Source organism: Mus musculus, chromosome 8, assembly GCF_000001635.26.
Source record: "Mus musculus strain C57BL/6J chromosome 8, GRCm38.p6 C57BL/6J".
Lineage (NCBI taxonomy): Eukaryota > Metazoa > Chordata > Mammalia > Rodentia > Muridae > Mus > Mus musculus.
The window spans coordinates 126,007,614-126,032,122 of record NC_000074.6 but is presented as its reverse complement, the minus strand read 5'-3'; the positions used below and the strand labels follow the sequence as shown (position 1 = coordinate 126,032,122).

Here is a 24,509-nt window from a genome sequence, read left to right as displayed (position 1 = left end):
CCCAACAATACCATCAGTATGGGACATGGCCTCGAGGGTGCCTGAGGTACGCAGATAACTTTGGAAATGGTGCATCTGTGTACACTTATCAGAGGGCATGTGCATGGGTGTGGTGTGCTTGTGTTGGTGCATGAATGCGTGTTTGTGTGTGCACATGTGCGCACATGCACCTGGAGTCCAGGGGACAGCTTCAGATGTCAGTCCTTAGGCAACAACACCCCTGTTATTTTGAAACAGGGTCTCTCACTGGCCAGGACTTTGCCTAGCAAGCTAAGCCACTGACCAGCAGGCCCGAGACCCGTTGCTTTTAAGCTTCGATAGCCCTGGGGTTACAAATGTGCAGGGATACCTGGATATTTCTTTTAATACAGGTTCTGGGGCTTGATCTTAGGTCCTAATGCTTGGTGGCAAACACTTGACCGACTGTGCTATCTCTCCAGCCCAGAAATGGATATATGTGACAAATAACCTTGGCCAGTTAAATGCTGTAGAATAAAACAAACAAACAAACAGACAGACAGACAGACAGACAATGCCCTACAGGATGTTATAAGAAAATATCCATAGTTGTGGTTAGGTCTGTAATTAGCCATCCTTCTACAAAATTAGCCTCTGGAACCAATACTAACCACCTGGGAATACATTAGAATAACATGGGTGTAAGGTTTGGAAGACTGTAATGTGAGAATCCAGGCCATAGTTCCTCATAGTAGCCTTTCTCACAGATATGCTGTCTGTGAGTCCTTAACTAACAGACTCCGGGGTTCCATTGTCTCTCGCCTGCAGAGGAAGTTAAACCTAAGGGACTATTAGTGGATAGACAACCCACTCTCTACCCATTCCTGCCTGAGAATCAGGCAGCCTGGCTGCAGGCTTATGTCATGGGCCCTCCCCAGATCCCAGAAAAGCTATAAGACAGGAGCCCACTTCTCCCACTGGAGCCTTGGTTTCCTCTCTTCAGGGGCCCAGCCACGCTGTCTCTGGCTGGGGCCTAAATTTTCTTCAGAACCCCCATTTTGCTGTTGTCTGTCTGTCTGTGTCATAAATAACTCTTGGTAATAAACTCCACACCCTCAAAAACCATCCCTGTGACTCTCTTCTATGAAGGGTCAGGCATATAATGTGACAGCCATTGTGTTAAATAATTCTTCCACCCACAAGGTACCTAGATCCTGGGGATACAAAGGGACTTTCCTGAGCCCCACACTCAGAATGTAGCGTGGGTGACAGAGCCACAGGTGTCCCCTCTGCTGGGTATTAGATGGTCTTTACCTGGTCTCATTAAATGTCCTGACATGCCAGAAACACCAGTGATTTGTTACTGTGTAGTATCTATCCTGACATCCCAGATGCACTGTTATTGTATAGTATCTCTCAAGTGGGGCATACACGGACAATGTACATAGAGAAAAACATCAGTTGTAATAAACCACAAAATTGCCATCTGCCATGATTTTATTGATTTCAGATTCTAAATGTAGAATTCTCAGATTAACCTGACATAATCTGTTCAGGGGAGAGGGGGACTGCCATTGTGCTTTAGTGTGAGGTGGGTAGAAATGGTGGTATGCCCTCCAGACCTGTGAAGTGGGTAGAAGTGGTGGTATGCCTTCCAGTCCAAATAGATTCACCTTCTCACCAACTCTCTTCCTCACTTGTTGTCTGGTCCTACACCGTTGCAAGAGGGTAGAAATGTATACAGGAACAGAATATCGTACCGATTTTCTCTTGAGTTTGTTAGGCCTCCCAGCTTGTGGTAGCAATTCTGGGTTCTTTAGTATAAAGAGAAATCAAGAAGAAAAAAAAAATATCTCTTATCTTGGCTTAAGAAGTACAGGGATATCTGTTAGCCTACACATATGTACAGAATATAAACATATTTATATGTTTTATGTACACAGTGGATGGTGGCCTATTCATTATAAATAGAGTTAATTTAGACTCTACAAAAATAATCATTTTGGATAGGCACATGCAAGCCAGGACACTTAAACCTACTTATAAAATACATCTCTATAGATTTTTGTTTTGTTTCGTTTATAAATATAAATGTTGCTGCTTAGCTGTCGGCAAAATGATTGGAATGCAAACCCAGAGTCCCCAGTTACATATAAAATCTGCCTCCGCCTACTGCAGTACACTGTTTCAAGTATTCGTCCCCAGTGTATGGCACCAGGTGATCACATCTCCTATGAGTTACAGGTGCATACCTCATTTGCCCAGGGATTAAAACCCACCCCAAGAATCCAAAGTTCCATTTTTTTTTTAAAATGTTGTTAACAGTAGATATTTCTTAAAATAACATCATCTTAGCTTTGACTTTCTTTTAAAAATGGATGCAGTCAAGGCTCTGCCTCTTGTCCGCCCACACTCAGTGGTCTGCAGAGCCATCCTCATAGGGTGGGGACTGGGAGGCCACAAAAGGCTCACTTTGCTTCTGCTCCTCCTTCAGGCCAGCCACCTGCTCAGTGACGGAGGAGAAGGACAGCTGGTCGTGCTCCATGATGTGAACCAGGTCTTCGTCCTTGTCTTTCTTCACGTAGAACATCTTCCTGAACTTCTTCAGCTCGTGGAGTTCACAGAAGGTCTCCAGGACAACCAGCATGGCGATGAGTCCGAGGAGCAGGTAACCTGTGAAGCAGAAGACAGGCAGCATCTTAGTCTGACCTAGTTACCATGAAATCAAGACGGAACAACTTCTCCCCGTCCCACGCCACACACAAGGCTTCTCCGGCAGGTAGCTGATTTCTAGGGAGGTTTGAAGTCCACACAGCTCACGGAGGAATGCAGAGAGAAAGAACGAGAAAAGGCTTAGCCGCCGATGACTTTGGATTAGTCACAATCACAGGCTTCAGACGTGGTGTGAGTGAGCTTCACACAAGGGGGAGGGTGCACCCATGCAAATGAGTGCAGAGGCCAAAGGACACTGGATGTCCTGTCTGTTGCTCTTCACTTTATTTCCCTGAGACAATGTCTCTCACTGAACCTGGCATTAGGCTGGCAGCCAGCAAGCCCTAGGATCATCCTGCCCGCACCCCAGCCCTGCTTTTTATGTGGGTGCTTGAAATTCAAGCTCAGGTCCTCATGCCTGCTGTGCTCACACCTACCCGCCAAGCAGTCTCTCCAAGCCTGGCTTTAGTTGTCTTTAGGTGTTAAACACTCTTTATTTGATATCATGCATAAACCGCATCAAAACGCCATTCGGTACTAAAAGGCAGCAACCTTTGACACAGGGAATTCTAATCAAATCTTAAATCGGCATCGTCAAGAGCAGACAGCTATTTCCTGGTGTTTAACCACCGCCTGTACAGGTCTGTGACACAGACGGAAACACAGCTCCGTCTTCTGCTTGATTCCGAGTCCATGAAAGACTGACTGTTCCTGTGTTTAAACACACTCATGTGCCCAGCTACATACATCTAAGTATAAAAACGTTCTATTGCTTTTTGCAGTGACTCCTCAAATTCGTAGAAAGTTGAATGTCACTAAGGGAGAGAGAAGAGTGAAAATTTTACACAACTGGAGTAGTTATTTTCAAAAGGATGATACCCACAGAACTACCAGGCGCTTGTATCTAAATCTGGACTGTCCAACAGAAACACCGTTACCATTCATGATCTGAATTCTGATATATGAATTGAATTATGGTTCACCTTAAAAACCATGAGACATTGTTTTGTAATAAATAAGGCAGGTGTTTTTACTCATCAGGATGAGCTATAAGATTTGCTCTTTCTCCCTTTTTCTTAATTCCAGTGAATATTATTCTGTTCCAGGGTTGTACTTCTTGGTGTTCTCTAAATACTCAGCATAGCCTCTCCCCAGGCCATGCCTTTGCTCTTGTTAGTGCCTGTGTAAGACAATCCAGAGGCCTGATCTGTCTTCTACCCAAACAGACCTGGAGATCTGGTCCATTCTATGCTTACCTGCCCTTTCTGCACTGGGCACACATCTGAACAAGAATCTTCTTGCCTTTTCCAACATCAGCCATTTTTAATTTGCTCCCCGCTGCTCAACACTGCTAATGCCTCAGCCTGAAACCGGGCATCCTGTTCTCTCCTGGCTTCACTCTTAGAGGAAGAAAGCAGTCGATTGTTGCTAATGTGACTTTCCTTAGATCAAATGGCTTGTGATAGTCACCCAGTGTGACCCTTTCCTCGCCGACTTCTAGAATCAGAGTCACAAAACGTCTTTCCTGTTTTGTGAGCACCTTTCCAAGCACTCAATAGTATTGTCATAACTTCTGCTTCCTGAGCCTACTCGTTTCATGTTCAGGAGTAAGTCGTAAAAGATCTCCAGAAAATGCAGACAAGGAAAGTTAAAGTTTGCCTTGTTGGGGCTTGGGGGGTCCTGGATATGTCAGGCACAGTTTACGCATTGCCAGCTTTGACTGTTGGCTTTGGCAGTAAGCTGGTGCCATGGGGACTTTTTTGTGCTTGGCAGTAGCACTGGTAGCAGTCGCACTAGACGAATCTACTCCCTCCATGGTTATTATTTAAGCAGACTCTGGAACTCTGACAGAAGAGCCCATGGGGTTTCAGGTAAGCTGTGGGATTTGATCCCACCTACATCTTCGGAACATTCATTCCTTAGATAATCAAGTCCTGAACACTCCAAGCATAAAATCTCTCCTGGTGGGCTGCCTGAAAAACAAGGTCCACACTGTAACAAGGAGTGCAGGTTAAGGAAGAATTTGGTGTTCTGTGGAGAGCTGAGAGAGCTCCCGTGCCAGGAGGAAGAGGGTAATTTACCCAGAGAGAAGTGTAAGCAGAAGGCACAACCACAGGGATACTCTACTTCCCTAGCTCACGGAGAAATTAGAAAGCAAAATGGAAGTTAAACAATTGACCTGCTAGCTTTTAGAAAGTTAAGATGATGTCTATATTGTCATCAAAGCCACACACAATTTTTTTTGTCAATGCCACCCAAGGAGGATGGGAACTCAGATACCAGTGATTGTGTGGATGTGTGTTCCATCTGGGGACCTCGGAGTTGTGATCTGTGAGTCACACACACACACAAAAATATATTCACTTAGGGCACATATTTTTATTTCTTAGAAAGATCTCAAATATAAGAAGTATAATACAGAAAGATCTCCACACCGAGGTGATTTGCCATGCTACCAAATTATAGGCAACATAGACAGTCAACAGGTAAGGAGGGTGGGCTGTGGGGTGGTCCCAGAGTCACACACAGACTAAAATATAGAGTATGAAGCCCTCGTTGCAGGACTCTGGCAAATATTTACTGGGCTTGGACTGGAGCCAGAAGCCATCGAAAGCACTGGGGTTCTGTGAGTGGTGGCTTTGTTCCTGGGGAGCCTACCGTTTCATGGAAATATTCAAAGACACACACAGTTCAACCAACCACTTTGTGGGTTTAAAACCACAAGACCAAGACGGGATAAGGGCGTGCCCGCTGCTCAAGAATCCATGACTTCCTAGAAGCTATGACTGAGCCAGGTCACAGAAAGAAAGAATCGAGAGAAGGCAGAAATGGAAACTGTGTCGCAACCGCTTTGCTACATGTCCTGAACACATAGGAGGGCCCACTCAGAAAATAAGCCATTTCTTCCAAATGGATGAGTGACATTTTTTCCCAGCTTGTATGTTGTCTGTTGTGTGTGTGTGTTCACAGGCATGTCTCCATGGAGGCGTGTTTGCTTGTGAATGTGCATGTAGATGCCAGAGGTTGACATTCTACGTTTTCCCTGGCTCTCCAGTTTATTTTTGAGTGTCTCGCTGACCCCAGAGCTTGCATTTTCAGCTAGCTTGACCCATCAGCGACCCTGGGATCCTCCTGAATCTGTCCCATTCTGGCATGGCGCCACACCTGGCTTGTTATGTGGATGCTAAAGGTCTGGACTTGGGATTTCATACTCGTATCTGCAGGCACTTTAATCTAAAAGACATTGTCTACATCATTTTCCATACTAAATCCTAAAAACAATGGATGTCCGGTAACTTCGAAACAAAATAACATAAAAATGAGGTCAGCGACCACTTTGAGAAATCTGGAAAACTAAAGAACATGTTGTTAGTGACCAGGGTGGGGGAGGGGGAGTATGGTGGGGTGGGTCTTATTTTCTTCTGTGTGAAATATTTAACAGTGTAAACTAAGTTAGTTTAGTAGAAGTTGGCTACCACACCTGTGACACAGTTAGAGACACTGACCAGGGAGGGAGACGGCAGGCAGTAAGGAACCTCACAAGTGTGAGGCCCTGAGTTGGATTCTCCAACTCCTTGGGGAATCTGTTGTCCTGGCCTGTGCTGTAATCCCAGAGATGGTGAGATGGCCGTTGGGGACAGGTCAGCCAGTCATCCTCCAGCACGGCCATCAAGCTCAGTCAGCTTGATGAAATACCAAGCCAAAGAGAGACCCTGAAGAAGGCACCAGAGAAAGGACCAGGGAGGTTGTCCTCCAACAAACAAGGACAACTACACACCCCCATGAAAATACACACAAGAAACTCAGTGGGGACATGTGTGCACCCCTTATGAAAACACACAGGAGTCACAGAGCATTGGAAACATAACTAAGCAAAAAGAGTTGTGGAGGGAATGGTGAAGAGAGACAGCTATGGGAAGTCAGGGACGAAAAGAAAATACTCCAAAGAGAACGCAAGCAGTTGGCTTGACTGTCAATCCCAGACAAAGTGGAACGTGGGGGAACAGAAGAGACGCGCAACCTGCCGCCCGCCATGGGTACTCACACGTGATTCCGATCTTGTACAGCTCTCGGAACTTCTGGTTGTAGCCTTCCCCTGGAACATAGTCCCCCAGGCCGATGGTGCTCAGGGAGATGAAACAGAAGTAAAAAGACTCGAGGAAGTTCCAGTCATCCTCCAGCACAGAGAACACGGCGGCTGGGATGAAGAAGAAGCAGGAAACGGTGACAAATCCCAGCAGAACGGCATGGACAATGGCCACCACCTGCTTGGAGAAGCCCCAGCGTATGTGGAAGTAGAGGACTGGTCTGCGGGTGACATGCACGGTGACACGCTGGACCACGGCCGTCAGGAAGAGGAGGGTGAACGGGATGCCGATGACAGAGTAGATGATGCAGAAGGCTTTGCCCCCATCTGACAGGGGCACCGTGTGGCCATAGCCTGTAAGGAGGAAAAGGCCCGTGAGTGCACCAGAAGCAGAACACAAGTTAGGAAACAGCATGCATGTGGGCTGCAAGGAAGAGAGAGCAGGAAATGTTCGGTGTGAGCCTTCGCAGGCTCTGGCCTCTGATGGGCTGCAACATTCAGCACAGGTGACAGTCATTTGTGAGGCAAGATATGTGAATCATAAGAAAGTTAAGGGGAGGGACCCAGCAAACGAGAAAGGCTTCGTTCAGACTGTTCCCGACCACCCCAAGGATTGGACAAGTGTGCTCCAGCAAATAGAAAACCAGTTATGTACAACAGCCGAAGAAAGATCCACCCTTTCAAATAACTCTTCTCTCGCTGTCGGTAGGAAGGAGCCCTGAACCCTAAGCTCTTAAAACACACATGGCCTGCTCCTATCCTGTGGAGGGTATTTTATGGTTTTTATTTTCACCTCACATGTGCCTATGTGTCTGTGTGAACCTCTGTGTACATGAGTGCAGGTCCCCGCAGAGATGAGGGCCACCTGAGGTGAGTGTTGAGAATCAAACTCCAGTACTCAATGCTCTGTGCCATCTCTTGGGCCCCCATTCCTATTTTTTAATGAATTTACAGTTTCATGACTGCTAGGAGACACCCCCAAGATCCCCTCTGGTGACATTTGAAGTGTCCCCCCCTTCCCTTCTTCATGTCAGACCAGCAGCTCCTCTCATACACAGGTCTCTAGTTTAAGACACATTACAGGGCTGAGAAGGAAGAGCTGAGTGCCAAAGGACAGCAGCCTCATCACCTCAGACCACCCAGGATCACTCATCAAGGTTGATCCCTCTATCCATGCTCCTCCCAGGATCCTCGCCAACCTCTATGTATAAGATACACTACACTCCCATTTGAACCAGATGACTCATGGACTGTCCCAGTAGGACTGACAATAAAGGTGTGTGAGGGGAAGCCGATTGATAAGAGTAAGGGGGTGGGGTGGGGTGGAGCAGACACCGTAAAGGCACAGAAAGCAAAATCCCAGGGAGTCAAGGGCTGGGTAATTCTTTCAGAGTCTCTTAGCCCAGGCTCTAGCTTCAGAACACAGCCAGAACTCCACACATTTCCCTCTTGCCATTTCCAGACACAGAAAACCTGGCACTCTGCCCTACCAGTAAACCACAGCAATTACTTTAGGACTAGTGATTGTTACTTTAGGACTAGTGATTGTTACTTTAGGACTAGTGATTGTTACTTTAGGACTAGTTACTGTTATTTAGGACCAGTGATTGTTACTTTAGGGACTAGTGATTGTTACTTTAGGATTAGAGATTGTTACTTTAGGACTAGTGATTGTTAGTTACTTTAGGACTAGTGATTGTTACTTTAGGACTAGTGATTGTTACTTTAGGATTAGAGATTGTTACTTTAGGATTAGTGACTGTTATTTAGGACTAGTCTCTGTTATTTAGGATTAGTGATTGTTACTTTAGGACTAGTGATTGTTACTTTAGGACTAGTCTCTGTTATTTAGGACTAGTGATTGTTACTTTAGGACTAGTCTCTGTTATTTAGGACTAGTGATTGTTACTTTAGGACTAGTGACTGTTACTTTAGGACTAGTGATTGTTACTTTAGGACTAGTCTCTGTTATTTAGGACTAGTGATTGTTACTTTAGGACTAGTGACTTACTTTAGGACTAGTGATTGTTACTTTAGGACTAGTGATTGTTACTTTAGGATTAGAGATTGTTACTTTAGGACTAGTGACTGTTATTTAGGACTAGTCTCTGTTATTTAGGACTAGTGATTGATTGTTACTTTAGGACTAGTGACTGTTACTTTAGGACTAGTGATTGTTACTTTAGGACTAGTGATTGTTACTTTAGGACTAGTGATTGTTACTTTAGGACTAGTGACTGTTATTTAGGACTAGTCTCTGTTATTTAGGATTAGTGATTGTTACTTTAGGACTAGGGATTGTTGCTCATAACCTGTGTCTGTTTTTCTTTCCTCAAAATCATTATTAAAAAAAAAACATATTGGGGGGTGGTAGCAAATGCCAGCAAGAGAGAACTCAGCCAGGTAGGAGGCTCTCTGGACCATGTCTGAAATCCCATGAGGGCTTCCTTCGGAAATGGCAAGTGTGTGTGATCAAGTCCATTCAAGAGAACTAGTTAGGTGCATTTAAAAAATAAAATAAAATTAGGTTCTGAAAAAAAATGACATGTTAGTGTAATTGAAAAAGGTTTCAAAATGTAGTCTTAGGAATGTATCTTGCTTTAAAAGAACAGTTCCAAATTCCTTGGTTGTAGATTCAAATTCTGTTTCATTCTCAAGTATCTGATATTTAAACAAAAAACAAAACAAAACACCTCTCTTGGGACTCAAGATGACATAATTGTCCTCAGCCCCTGAAGAGCTGAATTCAAATCCCTAATGCCTACGTAAAAGGCCAAGAATGACCTTACATGCACCCAAAACCCCTTCTCAGTAAGGGGGCAGGGAACAAGAGAGCCACCGAGGCTTCCTGGTAGCCAGCCCAACTCCACTTTCTTTGAGAGATCTGGTCTCATGGGAATAAAACCAAGAGTGATAGACCAGGATACCCCATGTCCTCCTCTGACCTCTGTACCCTGTGAGCACAGAGAGGGAGAGAGAGAGAGAGAGAGAGAGAGAGAGATCCCTTGATTGTCCTGATTGCCTGCCCCAGAAGGTACGCGGCTCTTGAGTGAACCACAGATCATCTTCTGAAGCCACATGCAAACATACACATCTATCCACATATGCCACACGCTTTTATGGAGTTCTCAGAAGTGACACATGTCCCTTCATGGTTAAGAACCATCACTCTCCGTATCAATTCCTGAATCCATCTGGTCCCCACGCAGCCAACAGCTCCTGGGAGGCTGAGGCTAATTTTTGAGCTTGACATTTAGAGAGCTGAGGCTTCCACACAGCATTAAAGATGCCAATAGTGTGCCACATTCAGGCAGCATACGGAACAGGGGAAAGTTGGATGTTTCTTTTGATGGCAAAGAATGAGACCAGTTGCCCGTCAAGCAGCCCAGCACACAGGTTCCCGGTCCCCAGAAGCTAGAGCTTTCACTAGGGGACAGGTTCCAGTGATCGGGGATAACTGGAAACTCTGGACATAGCTTTTTATTGAACCACAGCAAAGCTGAGATTCAGGAGTGTTGTTGCGAGCTTGTGGCTAAGAGCATGAGGCAGTGAGAGAGAGCCTCCACAGGCCAGGACAGTTAAGCAGAGATTTCAAGGGATGGAAATGACTTAGCAGGGAGTTTGTAAAGGAAAGGAAGAAATCTGAGGCAAGAGATAAGAAATGTGTATATTTGTGATTTATTCCCTTTTAGGGGGTATTTTTGTAAATTTGCTGTTTTGAAAGGGTTAAATGGGGCTGGAGAGATGGCTCGAGGGTTGAGTGCTTGCTGCTCTTGCAGAGGAAATGAGTTTTATTCTTAGTACCCACAACTGCCTGTGACTTCAGTTCCCTCTTCAGTTCCATCCAATGCCCTCTTCCAGTATCCACAGACACTGCATGTGTGTGATACACACACATACACTCTCACACCCACTAAAAATCAATATATAAACAAATGCTTTTTAAAAAGTATGACACATCTATGCCACACAGCCTAGGTCTTCCGTCTCTCACCTGTCCCAATAAATTATGTGATTTAGGTTTTCATGACGGAGGAGTAGAAAAGTAGACTCGTTTCTGGGGTTAGGGGGCTGGAGAGATGGCTCAGGTGGTAGTGTGGCTCTATGAGCAGGAGGACCTGTGATTCATCCTGAGACCCCATGGGAAAAAGTCAGGCATGAAGTATATACCTGTCTTCCCAGGACTTAGGCTTGAATTGGCAGGCCATGGGCCAATGAGAAACTCTGTGTCCAAAACAAGGTGACAGGATCTAAGGAACAACACTCAAGCCTGTCCTCCGCTCCATGTGCATGCGTAGGTGGCATGCACTCGTGCACACATGTATCCATGCACACACACATCCACACATGAACAATCCTCAAGCCTGTCATCTGCTACATGTGCATGCGTAGGTGGCATGCACACACACACACATGTATCCATGCACACACACACACACACACACACACACATCCACACATGAACAATCCTCAAGCCTGTCCTCCACTCCATGTGCATGCGTAGGTGGCATGCACTCATGCACACATGTATCCATGCACACACACATCCACACATGAACAATCCTCAAGCCTGTCCTCCACTCCATGTGCATGCGTAGGTGGCATGCACTCATGCACACATGTATCCATGCACACACACATCCACACATGAACAATCCTCAAGCCTGTCGTCTGCTCCATGTGCATGCGTAGGTGGCATGCACACACGCACACATGTATTCATGCACGAACATATTCACACACACAAATCCACACATGAACACAGCTTCAGGACATAACATAATTTTTACTCTGTCTCTTTGTATTACACATTGACTAAATGTCATTAACTATGATGTTCTTTTTAGGCTTAAACATGATCACCACACAGTATCTGGCTGCTGAAGGTCATTTTTATGCTTGTAATAGAATCCAGCTAAGAGGTTAAAAATTATGCACACGGGATCCTGACCCAGAGCCATTTCTTCCTACCTCCTTGATGTTTATATAAATCAGTTTGTATAGTGAAAAGTGTGAAAATTAATTTTAATTACCAACTCGACATGGTCTAGAGTCACTTGGGAAGTGAGTCTCAGCTAAGGATTGTCTAGATCAGGTTGTCCTGCTTGGGAGTCATTAACTTGATTACATCGTTTGATATGGGAGGACGCAGACTGAAAGTGGGCGGCACCATTCCCTAGGCTGGAGATCCCGAACTTAGGAGAGTAGAGAAGTCAAGCTGAGCACAGGCAGTGAGTGTTCATTGTTTCTGCTCTTGACTGTGGATGTAGTGTGACCAGGGGCTTCAGGTTCCTGCCCCAGTCACAAACTGTCACGGAATCATGGGCCTCCAAAACCCTTTCTCTTCTAATTTTCTTTTCCTTTGTTTGTTTAGTCACAACAGGAAATGGAACTGAGGCACAGACTGACTCCAAAGACAGCAAAAGAGTTAGGTTCCTAGGAAGACAGATCTACACTTGATTCTTCAGTTCCAGTCTCCTGTTCCTCAGCTGCTATGCTCAGTCACAGCTTTGCACCTGTGAGTCTCAGGAGGGTACACACCACGGGTGGCCATATGAACATCACCCTTCTAGGGTATCAGTCTTCCCATTTGGGCCCTGTGGCTGCAACGGCTCCAGCACTGCTCTGGCTAATCTCGAATCTGGGGCTGTGAATGGCTGCCTTCTCATTACTGTGATGGAATCTCTGAAGGAAGCAATCTATGAGCAAATGTGCGCTCCCAGTTTGACAGGGCACAGTCCGCCATGGTGGGGACTGCGTGGTGGCAGACAGGACCAGCTCTTGTGTGTACTGGTGGTGATGGAAGTGTTACATATTTGGGAATAGGGAAGCTGTGAACCTGGGACAGAAAACAGGGAGCCTGGAAGAAGAAGTGGGGAACCAGGGTAGGAAGCAAGGAGTCTAGAGTGGAAAGCAGAGACCTTGGGGCAGAAAACGGGATGAAAGCAGAAAACCTGGAGGAGGAAGAGAGGACCTAGGGCAAGAAGCAGGGCTGAGCTTTCCCCTCTGGTGACTCAATTTCTCTACGTGGGTCAGATCCACCCAGTATAGCATTGCCATCTAAGGAGTAATCATGCAAACACATGAGACCATAGGGGACACTTCACACCTAAACCCTAAGGCCATGCTGACATGTAAATAACCCTGTTATTTAAATCAACTTCGAGGTATCTCAGAGAACCTTTGTGAACTCTCACATGACTTCACACCCAGAGCAAACAACTTTCTCACCTGTCCCAGATGTTTCAGAGAGTCTGTAGTTCAGCCAGTGTAGTAATTATCTTTGCTTCTTTTCATTAACTAGCAAGATAGGGAACAATTTGGAACAATGTATCTTCTGTATGGTTAGCTTGGTGCACGCTCACTGGGGAAGGAGGCCCAGGAGCGGACTCCAGGAACTGAAATCTGGCCTCATAGAAACACAAACCAGTGGCTTCCTGACTGACTTGCAAACCTGGGCTCTGCTTGTTTGCTTTTTCTTAGAACTGTGTGTGCCTACAAGGGGTTAGAGGGAACACATCCTTCTCTGAAGCCTCCAGGCTTCCAACCTACAGAGAACAGAGCACTGTCCTGAGAAGCAAAGCCTCTGATATCCAAGAGCAGAAGCCCCAGCACAGGGAGGCAGAGAGAATTAATCCTTTGTTCAGTGTTGGCCCTCAACAGATGAGACACAACCAGACAGACACACTGGTGGGTAGATCTCCTTAGCCTAACCCTATGCTGGCCTCCTTCAGAAACACCCTCCCAGACAAACCAAAAAGCATGTTTATAATGTTCAACCAGTGACCTGTGCATCCTCCTGTCTGCCGCAAACAGTACTGGGATTATAGGTACACACCTAGCTTTTTATGTGGGCTCCAGGGGATCTGACCCCAGGTCTTCGTGCTTGCACTGCAAGTCCTCTTAGGTACTAAGCCATCCCTCAGGCCCCACCTTGATAATGTTAGTAACAGGGCTATGCTGGCGGTGATTCAGTGCAGACGATAGGAACAACAGACAAAGCTCTCTGGAAGCACAAGAGCATGAATTACTGCTGATCTACTGAGTAAAAGTCTTACATTCTCTACCTGCCACTTCCCCGAGGTCCCCTCTGGGTTTAACATAACCACCCTGAAGCCATCGCTACCCCGAGGTTTCAAAATTAGTATACTGTAGAGATCTCCTAGATGTGCACTTTCATAACAGGATACACAATCCCTGCTGCAGGCTTTCCCCCAGGCATGGAGGCTGCTCAGACAACTCCGGATTTAATCTTTCTCCTCCTGGGAACTGCTAGGCGCCATTGTGCTGGGAAGGCAGACTGCAGAGGTAACTCAAAACACTGACAAGGAGGTGCGATTTTATTTATGTGTATGAGTGTGTGGGTATGTGCACATGTGTGCAGTGTGCATAGATGCCCAAAGTGTGTGTCAGACCCCATTGGAGGTGAAAGTTACAGATGGTTGTGAGCCACCCAATGTGGGTGCTGGAAACCAAACTGAGTCCTCTGGGAGAGCAGCCAGTGCCCTTAATGATGATGCCATATCTCCAACCCAGACACAGTTTTCTTGATGTCGTGTTTGCAACATGTTCCTAGTCACAGAAAAGCCACAAGTCATCAAGAGAGCTCCCACTTGGCCCCAAATCCCAGTTCTAGAATAGAAGGTGAATTGGTCCTCAACTCTCATAATGAGTGAAGGGATGAGGGTCATGAGGCACTCTCTGGAGCCAATGGAATCTGCCCACCTCCATTCCCGAGACTCACAATCGTCCTTTGTCAACATCCCTAGTGGCTACAGGAAGAAGGCACGATGTCCACTGAAGCTGAATGGAAACTTTACACCTGTCAGAGGCAGCAGTTTCTCAATTAGCATACACTTCTGCCTCGTCAGTCATCCAAGGCGTTCCCTGTGGACTTCTATGATGCTTCACACAGGTATCCTGAGGATAAAGTGAATGATCCATGTGCTTGCTGTCTGTCTGGAGCTCATGTGTGCACCTGAAACTATAGACAACTGTTTCACTGCTGCCGGAAGAAATGGTGCGTGAGCTGTCCCCACGCAGCTCCTAGCAGACCACAAGGAAGCCACCTGCCTGCTCCACTCTACCCTCTGCACACAGTTTCATTCGCACCACATCTTTAAGATAACATCCTCCACAGTGATCCTGACAGCAATTGATCAAGAAAAAAATCTGAGCTGTCTTAAAATAAATTGCACAGGCTGGCGGGTGAGGGGGAAAAAAAAAAAGGAGACATTAATCAGCCACAGGTGAAGTCAACAGAGAGGACTGTGTGGTGTGGAAACCCTGGCTTAATTTCACTGCAGCTGACCTTGAGGGTCCCGCACCCTGTTTTGCTATTTAGGGTAAGAACTTTCAGGACTGTTGCCCTAAATTAAACAGCTGATGACTCTCCTCTATCAACCAATGTACTGTTATGGGTTATCCCACCCCTTGAGCCAGATTAGCTTACCATCCCTTCCCTTTCCAAAGGTGTGAACATGTTCTAAGGCTGGGGAGAATTCTCAGCCACTAAGATGTCTGTCATGGAAACATTAGGACCCAGACTCCATCCCAGGCACCCATGTGAAGAATGGGCACAGTGCCGTGCATTGTAACCCGCAGAGGCTGACAGGTGGATCCCTGGGACCTGCTGTCTTTTCAGGACAGCTGAGCAGTTTTGCCCTCCACTTTCTCCTTACCATGATGTTCTCCGTCACAGCAGAGGTCTAAAACAAAGACGGTGGGTTCATGAGCCAAAATAGATCTTTCCTCCTTATAAGTTGATGGTCTTAAGATTTTGTTACAGTAATGGGAGATAAGAGGATATATACATGCACACACACACACACATACATATGTGTATATATAGTGATGGTTTGTATATGCTCAGTTCAGGGAGTGGCACTATTAGAAGGTGTAGCCCTGCTGCAGTAGGTGTGGCTTTCTTGGAATAGGTGTGTCGCTGTGGCCATGGGCTTTAAGACCCTCATCCTAGCTGTCTGGAAGCCAATCTTCTTCTGTCTGCCTTTGGATGGAGATGTAGAACTCTCAGCTTGTCCTGTACCATGCCTGCCTGGATGCTGCCATGTTCCCGCCTTGATGATAATGGACTGAACCTCTGAACTTGTAAGCCAGCCCCAATTAAATGTTGTTCTTCTAAGGGTTGCCTTGGTCATGGAATCTGGTCACAGCAGTAAAACACTAAGTTATATTTCCCCTACAAATTACAAAGGACTCTATAGCTGAGGGTGATCTAATGCAAAGGCTTTATGCCTTCCATTTACCTAAAAGCAAAATAGAAGTTCACAAGAACAAACGTCTTTTTTGACTTCCTGCTGCCTTTCTTCCTAAAGGCTGGAAGTAAATTTCAAGGCTTCTTTATTGACTCAGACTCAAGACCAGTGAGTCTTCAGCTCTTCCCATGAAATGTCTCTCACCTTGGATACCTGGGACAATGTTACCTGTGTCCCATCACCCCCCTAAAATGTGTTGTTCTTTGGGAAAATACTTTTCTCCCATGTGATACACCTGCATGCTTAGCTAACTGGACTTTCCCCCTCAATCCACCCGTCGCTATGGGGCTGTGTCTCAGCCACAAACTCATGCCAACTGAGGAAAAGTATATTTTTCTGTCTCTCGTTTTGGTGACTCAGGTGGGGTTTCCAAGACATCCCACTTGCCACAGAGGAGCCAGAAGAAGATGACTCCATGCTAGACATCTTGACATGGGACCTTTGTATATGATAACACCACTATCTGGAGTGGACCTTGCTTGTTGGTACGCATGGTTGGCTTGCTCACTAATTTTCAGGCTTGCCCAAAATGAACATGGAGAACCTTATGTAAAATCCCTATGCTACAGAGAACCTTATATAAAATCACCACGCCACGAAGAGCCTTACGTAAAATCCCTATGCCACAAAGAGCCTTACGTAAAATCCCTATGCCTCGGAGCACCTTACGTAAAATCCCTATGCCATGCAGAGCCTTACATAAAATCCGTTTGCCACGGAGCACCTTACGTAAAATCCCTATGCCATGCAGAACCTTACGTAAAATCCCTATGCCATGCAGAGCCTTACGTAAAATCTCTATGCCACGGAGCACCTTATATAAAATCCCTAGGCCATGCAGAACCTTACGTAAAATCTCTCTGCCACGGAGAGTCTTATACAAAATCCCTATGCCACGTAGAACCTTACGTAAAATCCCTCTGCCATGAAGAACCTTACGTAAAATCCCTATGCCATGCAGAGCCTTACGTAAAATCTCTATGCCACGGAGAGTCTTATACAAAATCCCTATGCCACGGAGAACCTTACGTAAAATCCCTCTGCCATGAAGAACCTTACGTAAAATCCCTATGCCATGCAGAACCTTACGTAAAATCCCTCAGCCACGGAGCACCTTACGTAAAATCCCTTTGCCACCCACGGTGTGATCCTTGAATCACCGCTATTACCTTATTCCTCCTTCCTTCAAGCGCTTACTTTATGTGACAAAATTTCACTAGCTTATACTCATAGGTATTATTCTTGTCTTTTAAAATATATGTTCCATGGCCAGGATGTCTGCCTGTTTGTTTTAGAGTGCCTCCCAATACCCAGAAGTCCTTGTGGTACCAATCAGTACTTTATTCTAGTATGAACCAAACTGAGTTTCATTTATGGAGAGCTTCATATTGTCAACTTGGCAGGATCTAGGATAGCAGCTACTGAAACAGCTCCTGGAAAGGAAACACGGTGTATATTCTTACGAACCTTAGCTACCACGAGAATCTCGTTTTTTAAGTCTGAGCCAAATAATGACCGATGGTACCAGAGAACTGCAGGTATTTGAACACTCTTTGGTCTTTCCAAGTTGAGCTCAAGCCTTGTGTACCAACCAAGGTCATAATGCATCCATTGAATATTGGAATAAAATCACTTCTTTGATAGCTGTTCTTTTACAGGTCATATTTATGAATTTGTTTCTTTGTTGTGTTGCTCTATATGTATATGTCAGTGTGTGTGTGTGTGTGTGTGTGTGTGTGTGTGTGTGTGTGTATGGTATGGTATGTCAGTGCGTGTATGTGTGTGTGAATGTGTGAGTGTGTATAAGTGTGTGTGTATGTGTGTGTATGTGAACATGTGTGTATGTGTGTGTGTTTTTATGTGTATATATGTGTGTATAAGTGTGTGTACTGTGTGTGTGTATGGTGTGTGAGTGTGTGTAAGTATGTAAGTATGTGTGTGAGTATGTGTGAGTTTGTGTATGGTGTGTGAGTGTGTATATGTACTTGTGACTATATGTATGGCATGTTTGTATTTGCACGTGTGTGTGCATATGTGTGTATTTGTATATTGTGTGTGTGTTCCCACATGTGCATGCATGTATAGGTCAGAGGACAGCTTTCAGGAGTCAGGTTTCCTTGTCCATCAGATGGGCCTTGAGGATAAGTTCAGGTCACCAGACTTGGCAGCAAGTGCCTTTACCTGCTGAGCCATCGCACTGGTCCTTTGACAATTGTTCCTTCTGGACAAACTGTACACTCTGTGCTTGGGGAGGCGTGGGTTGCTTTGGCTTACAGGTTACAGTCCATCATCTATGGGAACCAAGGCAGGAACCTGAAGCAGGAACTCCTTCGAAGTAAGCCATGGAGAAAAAGGCGTACTGCCTGTTCTCCAGGGCTCACTCAGCCTGCTTCCTTATAGTATTGGGTTTACCTCCCTGAGGAGCGGAGGGCACATCACCCACAGTGGGCTGGGCCCCCTCAGACCAATCATTAATCAGACCCTACAGACTTTCCAATCCTATGGAGGCAAATCTTCAGCTGATGTCCATTTCCTCTTCCTGGGTAACTCTAGCTTGTGTCAAGTTGATAAAAAAAAACTACCCGGCACAGTAAGACATTGGAAAACTGGCAAACTCAACCAGGCATCCATTTAGGTTGACCCAGCTTTTCAGGATGTAGTCCAGAAGATGGCAGATGGCTCCCTAGAGGACACCTCTGAGGCCAGAGGCTCTGCTGTGCCACACTTCCTGGGTGCAGCGACCCCAGGAGCCCAGGTTCTACTTCATACCATCATTCTGCTGATCATCTGTTGTCCACTGCAGCAAACAGTGACAGAAGCAACTTAGAAGGTGGTAAAGTTCCTGTGGGTTAGTTTGGGAAAGTGTGATCCAATAGCCAGTTGTCTTGGCTGCTTTGGGCCTGTGCATCACAGCAGCATCCCGCGGCAGAGCAGGCTGCTAACCCCACACTCAGGAAGAAAGGGGGTTTGCCCTATCTGCCTGCCCCCCTTTCATATCAGAGTTTGTTTCTAGAATGTTCCTGCAGATTCTTATGTTGAAGGCTTGTTTCCCTAGAGTGGCACTTTTGAGAGGTGGCGGGAGCTGATGAGGTGGAGCCCAGGAAGCCATTTCCAGGTCATGGGGAATGGGTCCATGCCCTTAGAAGAGGATAGTGGGTCACTGGGTCACTAGCCAGGTTTTCCATTGTTCAATTCCCAGGGCACACACTGTGGAAGGAGAGTGCCAATCCCCAAAAGTTGCCTTTTGATCTCCACATGCATGCTATGGCATGTGCCACCCATAAACAAATAAACAAACAAACAAATTAAGTGCAATTTTTAAGAAAGAACAATTGTCAAATAAAATTATTATTACCAAAACTCAACAGATACATGTTAACCCTGACTGATACCAAGGCTTGTCTGTGCCCTCGGAATGTTCTAGAATCAAAGCATAGCTCCCATCAAGCCTTGCTGACTCAGAGCCCACAGCCTATTGGGGCAGGTGCATTTGAGTCCCCGCCACCTTCTAACGTCTCACGGAAGACATTTCCCATCACAGACTGCAGTCACAAAGGGCTGGCCATCTGTCTGTCCACAGAGATGCCAGAGAACACGGAAGTCCTGCAGCAAGAGCCACCTGTCACTGCACGGCCCTGGGAAGGTAGATAATGCACTCTGTTTGCTGTCCCTTTCTTACCTTGGCCCCTCTGCCAATCACCTGTATTTATAACTTCTCACCCCCAGCTAATAAATAAGTGAACAAGAGGGCTGCTGTTTCCTGAGCACACAGACCTGAATAGGCCTTCCACATAAGATTCTGCAGAACATTCTAGGAATGTGTGTACATGCAACTGTGTGTGTGTGTGTGTGTGTGTGTGTATACTCAAATAATGTATGTGAGTGAGCATGTATGTCAAGGTGCACATGGAGAAGCTAGAAAATAACTTTGTAGAGAATTTCTGCCTTGATGTGGGTTCCAGGAAGAATGCTCAGGTGTCAGGCTTAGAGGACCAGTGCCTTAACCCCAGCTGAGCTATCTTGCTGGCCCAGGAATAAGTTTCTAAGGTTCACAAAAGAAACTGCTATTGCCTGAATGCCACCTTCCCCAAACCAATGGTTTTCAGGACCCAGTGCTACTGTCTTACATTGATCTAACAACTCAGAGAACTACAAAGATAAGCTGAGCCTCTGAGAAGGCTAAGGGGCAACAGAGACAGAGAGATATAGTCAGACTGAAGACAAAGGAAGACAGATTCCAAAGTGCTTTTAAGGATGGAGACATTTTCCTGGCTAATATCTTCAGTGACATGATGATGAAGAGATAGGTCGTGTGACTGGCGGGATGGCTGCACAGTTGAGAACACTGGCTGCTTTTACAGAGGACTGGGGTCCATCCTGTGATGGCCTGGTGCTTGGGGAGGTACAGAAGAGAGAGTCAGATTACCTGGGACTTGAAATACAGGTGTTGGTGAGTCCCCTCCACCTTACGTTTTGAGACAGGGAGCTCTTAATGAAATGGGAGCTCACAGATTGACTACACTGGCTTGTCAGCAAACCCCAAGGATCCTCCTGACTCCTCCTCCCCCCAGTCTGGAATTGCACACTATGCCACCACATACAAATTAAGTGGGTGTTGGGGAGCCAAGCTAATGTCCTTGTGCTTGCACAGTAGGCGCTTTGCGCACCGAGCGCTCTCCTGACCTCTCCCAGTCACCTTTAGAGACCAGCAAAGGAGAAGGCTGAGCTCAGCAGATTCTAGAACCCTCCCATGCCAGACAGGAAGCCTGCAGCTCTCCACAGTCATGCTTCTGTGAGAACCTCAGCCAGACAAAGGATGGGCTCACATTTTGCATCACCACTTTGATACAGAGCGCAGGCCATGATCAATTCCTGTTGCCTTTGAGTCTTTACGGCTGGCTGGCCTTGGTACCTGTCACTCAGGAGGAGTATCATGGCTGGGACCCAACCAAGCCCTGACCCTTGGAGCCTTGGTTCTCAACTGTATTAGCTAAGCAAATGTGAGACGTCCAGTGAGTAGCTCCCCTGTGAGTCATACCCTGTCCTTTTCAGGACTTTGCTTATGACATCTGCTAACCACAGCCTCTGTCAGAGTTAACACTTAGGACACAGGATAAGAGAGACAGGCTAAAGATGGAGCATGTTTCTCAGGCAGTACAGAAGCAATGCATGGCCATCTTCTTTTTAAGAATGCCTGCTAGAATGATGTAATATCAGAGTAGGGGTGCAACACTCAGCAGTCTGATTGATGAGCGAGTCTTCCGGCAATTCCAATGCTCACCCCTGATTAACAGCATGAGTTCAGCATCAAGTTTGTAGGGTCCTCTAGCAGCTTAGAGGTCATCTGTCCAAACACATCTCAGTGTCCCACACTGGGGGTCAGAATGTCTGACCTGGACAGAGGGCTATTCTAGAGAGTCAGAAGTGTTAGCCAGGTGGCAGCTCACACTTGTAATATTAGCACTCAGGAAGCTGAGGCAGGAGAATGATTACCAGTTCAAGGCCAGCTTGGGATACACGGCCAAACCTTGTTGTGCACTCCCAATCCCCCAAACCCAAACAAGTCTGGTGGATCTCACTTTGCAATTCAAACACTTCTGCCTGGTCATGAAGTGTGGACGTATGTGCCTGTTGCACATGTCAGATCAGTAAGACACTCAGTTCTTGGGTTCACACCTTTCAAAGAAAGTAACAAGAAGGAAAAGGAGACTTTGCAGGTCTGATCCTGTGTGTGGGCTGGAGAGATGGCTCAGCAGTTAGGAGCACTGAATGCTCTTCCAGAGGTCCTGAGTTCGATTCCCAGAAACCACATGGTGGCTCACAACCACCTGTAATGGGATCTGATGCCCTCTTCTGGTGTGCCTGAAGACAGTTACAGTGTACTCATACAAAATAAATAAATAAATAAATAAATAAATCTTTTTTTTTTTTTTAAAAAAAATCACATCCTTTGAAGATGCTGGCTGATCATTAATGTGAAAGTTACTGATGGGAACTTGGCACAAAGTCTGCATGGATTCCACACCACTTCTGTGAAACTGGGACTTGAACCCATGACATCCTGTGTCCTGAGAAACAGTGAGACTAGCCAGACGTTAGAGAAAAGCTAGTCGCTTTTCTGAGTCTAGAACCCTAAGAAATTACCTTGAACAGCTACATAATACCAAGAGCTGTATTTAGAATACCCAGTTTCAGGGTGGCTCAGTCGGTAAAGTGCCTGTCACCTAAGCATGGGAACCTGAGTTCAATCCCCAGCACCCACAAAAATCTACAGTAACAAAGCAGGAATGTTACATAGGTCTCTACTCCCAGCACAGGAGATTGAGACAGTGGGACCCCTGAAGCTCCTCTAAATAAAATGTTGAGTCCCATGTCAGTGAGAGATCCTGAATCAAAAAAACACAGAGTGGAATGATTGAGGAAGACAGCAAACATCGACCTCTGGCCTCCACTAGCACATGTAAATTAAATATATGTGCATGCACACTCACACAAACACACACACACACACACAAACATATATATAAACACAAACACACACACACATATAAACACAAACACATATAAACACACAACACACACAAACACACATACACAAACACACATATAAACACAAACACACATAAACACATACACACACATATGCACACAACACACACACACATACACACACAAACACACATACACAAACACACATATAAACACAAACACACATAAACACACACACACCAGATATCCTGACCACCCGGCAAGAACAAGTATATACACAGCCCAGATACACACAGAGTACCATGTCTTTATGGGACAGGAACATCAGGGCTCACCTAAGAGCTGAATTGTCACTGGTTTTTGTTGTGGTCTCAGTGTGTTGTCACAGTTTTACTGGGACAATTAGGAGCATAGCAATTGGATGACTACCCACTTGGACCCACACCAACTGTGTGGACATATACCATCTGTGACTCATCCCGGAACATATATTAGTCTACACCCTTGAGAGCTTGCCCATCACCCCAGAGCTGGATCCATGAGAATCTGGGATAGTGAGTCCACCATCCCCAAGGCCTGCACAGAATACCCAAAGTATGAGTCTTGCCTAGCCTTGGGGATGGTGGTAAGAACACAGAACAAGGTGCTCCTCCATTTTGTAACCCTGAATCGTGCACAGTCCCAAAGGAGGTGTACATCTGTCTCGTCATCAGCAAACAGGGAGGCTGCATTCCATCCTTTGTTCTATCAGTAATGACCTCAGAGGCATGGCTCTGAAGCAATTCCCATACCTGTGATTTCCTGGGGCTGGTGTGTGTGTGTGTGTGTGTGTGTGTGTGTGTGCATTGTATTGCATGCTGTATGTGGAGGTCTGAGAACAACTTTTTCAGGGTGGGATTTGTGAGACCCCCCATGTCTTTACATAGCCCTGGCTGTACTGGACCTCACAATAGAAACCAGGCTGGCCTTGAACTCAGAGGGACAGAGAACAACTTTGTAACCATCCTGGCAGGAGTGAAGATACTCTAAAGAGACACTGTGCCCTCCCTTTGCCTATCAGACCATTGAAACAATGAACTTCAAGAAATGGAGGTTCCCCAGGAATCTCAAGAGGAAAAGGCTACAGCATGGGGCCAGCTTGATCGAGGGCTAACCTCCCAAGAAGGCCTATCTCACAGTTCTGACCGCCTGTCAGACACCTAGAAGATCAGACTGGAGCCTGATAACAATGGTCAGTGATGGATGAGACCATACCTTGACCAGATCTTCACTGAATCCTCTTGTTCTCTATTTAAGTCTAAACCTCCTGTCAGGGCCCTGGAGAGGGACTTGGAGGTCACTGGTCCTAAGTGTCCTTTCTTGTGTGCTTTCACTACTTCCGGTCCTTTTAAGCGGCCCACTGATGTCAGGTGGCCAAGCCTGGCTCATTGGGGACCTGCCAAGGCCACGACTGTGACCCTAAAATAACCCACTGAGTGTAATGTTCTGTTTACATTCGCCAGGATTCTCCTAGGGAAGCTCTATGCACAGTTTGGCTCCTCCTATCCCACCTCTCTGACCTCTCACATGCAGGGCCTGTGATCAGTGTCTCTTCTGTCTCTTCAGTCTCCTCAGAGCAAGGCCCTTAGTTCAGTGTGGCAGAAGCCAGCTTTGCCTGATTTAGCTTCCCCTGTCCTCGATAGCGTGTAGGCCAGGCCATGCATCAGATAACAACAATGACTCCTGCTGCTCGTTTGTCAAGGCCCAGCCCTGCACCTGCACCTGGCTGCTATTGCCGTTGGCGTGAGTAATTCTGTACTCTGGACTCCTGAAGGCTGCATTTTCATTCTCTATGGACAGCCTCATGCCTGCCTCTGGACATGCGCATTGCGCAGAACAGTCTCCTTCCGCATCGCCAGCCCAAGCTCACCCGAGTCAGCGAATCAAATGCCATTGCCTCCCCGTAGACTGTTGCTCAGGTCACTGCCACCCACATCAAGTCCTACAGA

General features: G+C 46.2%; 1 protein-coding gene across 2 annotated transcripts in view; it reads right to left on the bottom strand.

Annotated features, from left to right (window-relative positions):
- Nucleotides 1-1,437: 1,437 nt before the first annotated feature.
- Nucleotides 1,438-24,509, bottom strand: part of Kcnk1 (potassium channel, subfamily K, member 1) — a 37,031-nt gene continuing 13,959 nt past the window's right edge. Inside the window, exons 2-4 of one of the 2 annotated variants that reach the window (XM_006530716.3) lie at nucleotides 6,716-7,111; nucleotides 2,431-2,631; nucleotides 1,438-1,772 (exon numbers count right to left, since the gene is read on the bottom strand). In XM_006530716.3, the coding sequence (XP_006530779.1) occupies nucleotides 1,738-1,772; nucleotides 2,431-2,631; nucleotides 6,716-7,111 (632 nt within the window). In that variant the 3' untranslated portion in view covers nucleotides 1,438-1,737. Of the gene's footprint in view, nucleotides 2,632-6,715; nucleotides 7,112-24,509 lie in introns of both variants that reach the window. The other variant, NM_008430.2, reaches the window with a different exon arrangement.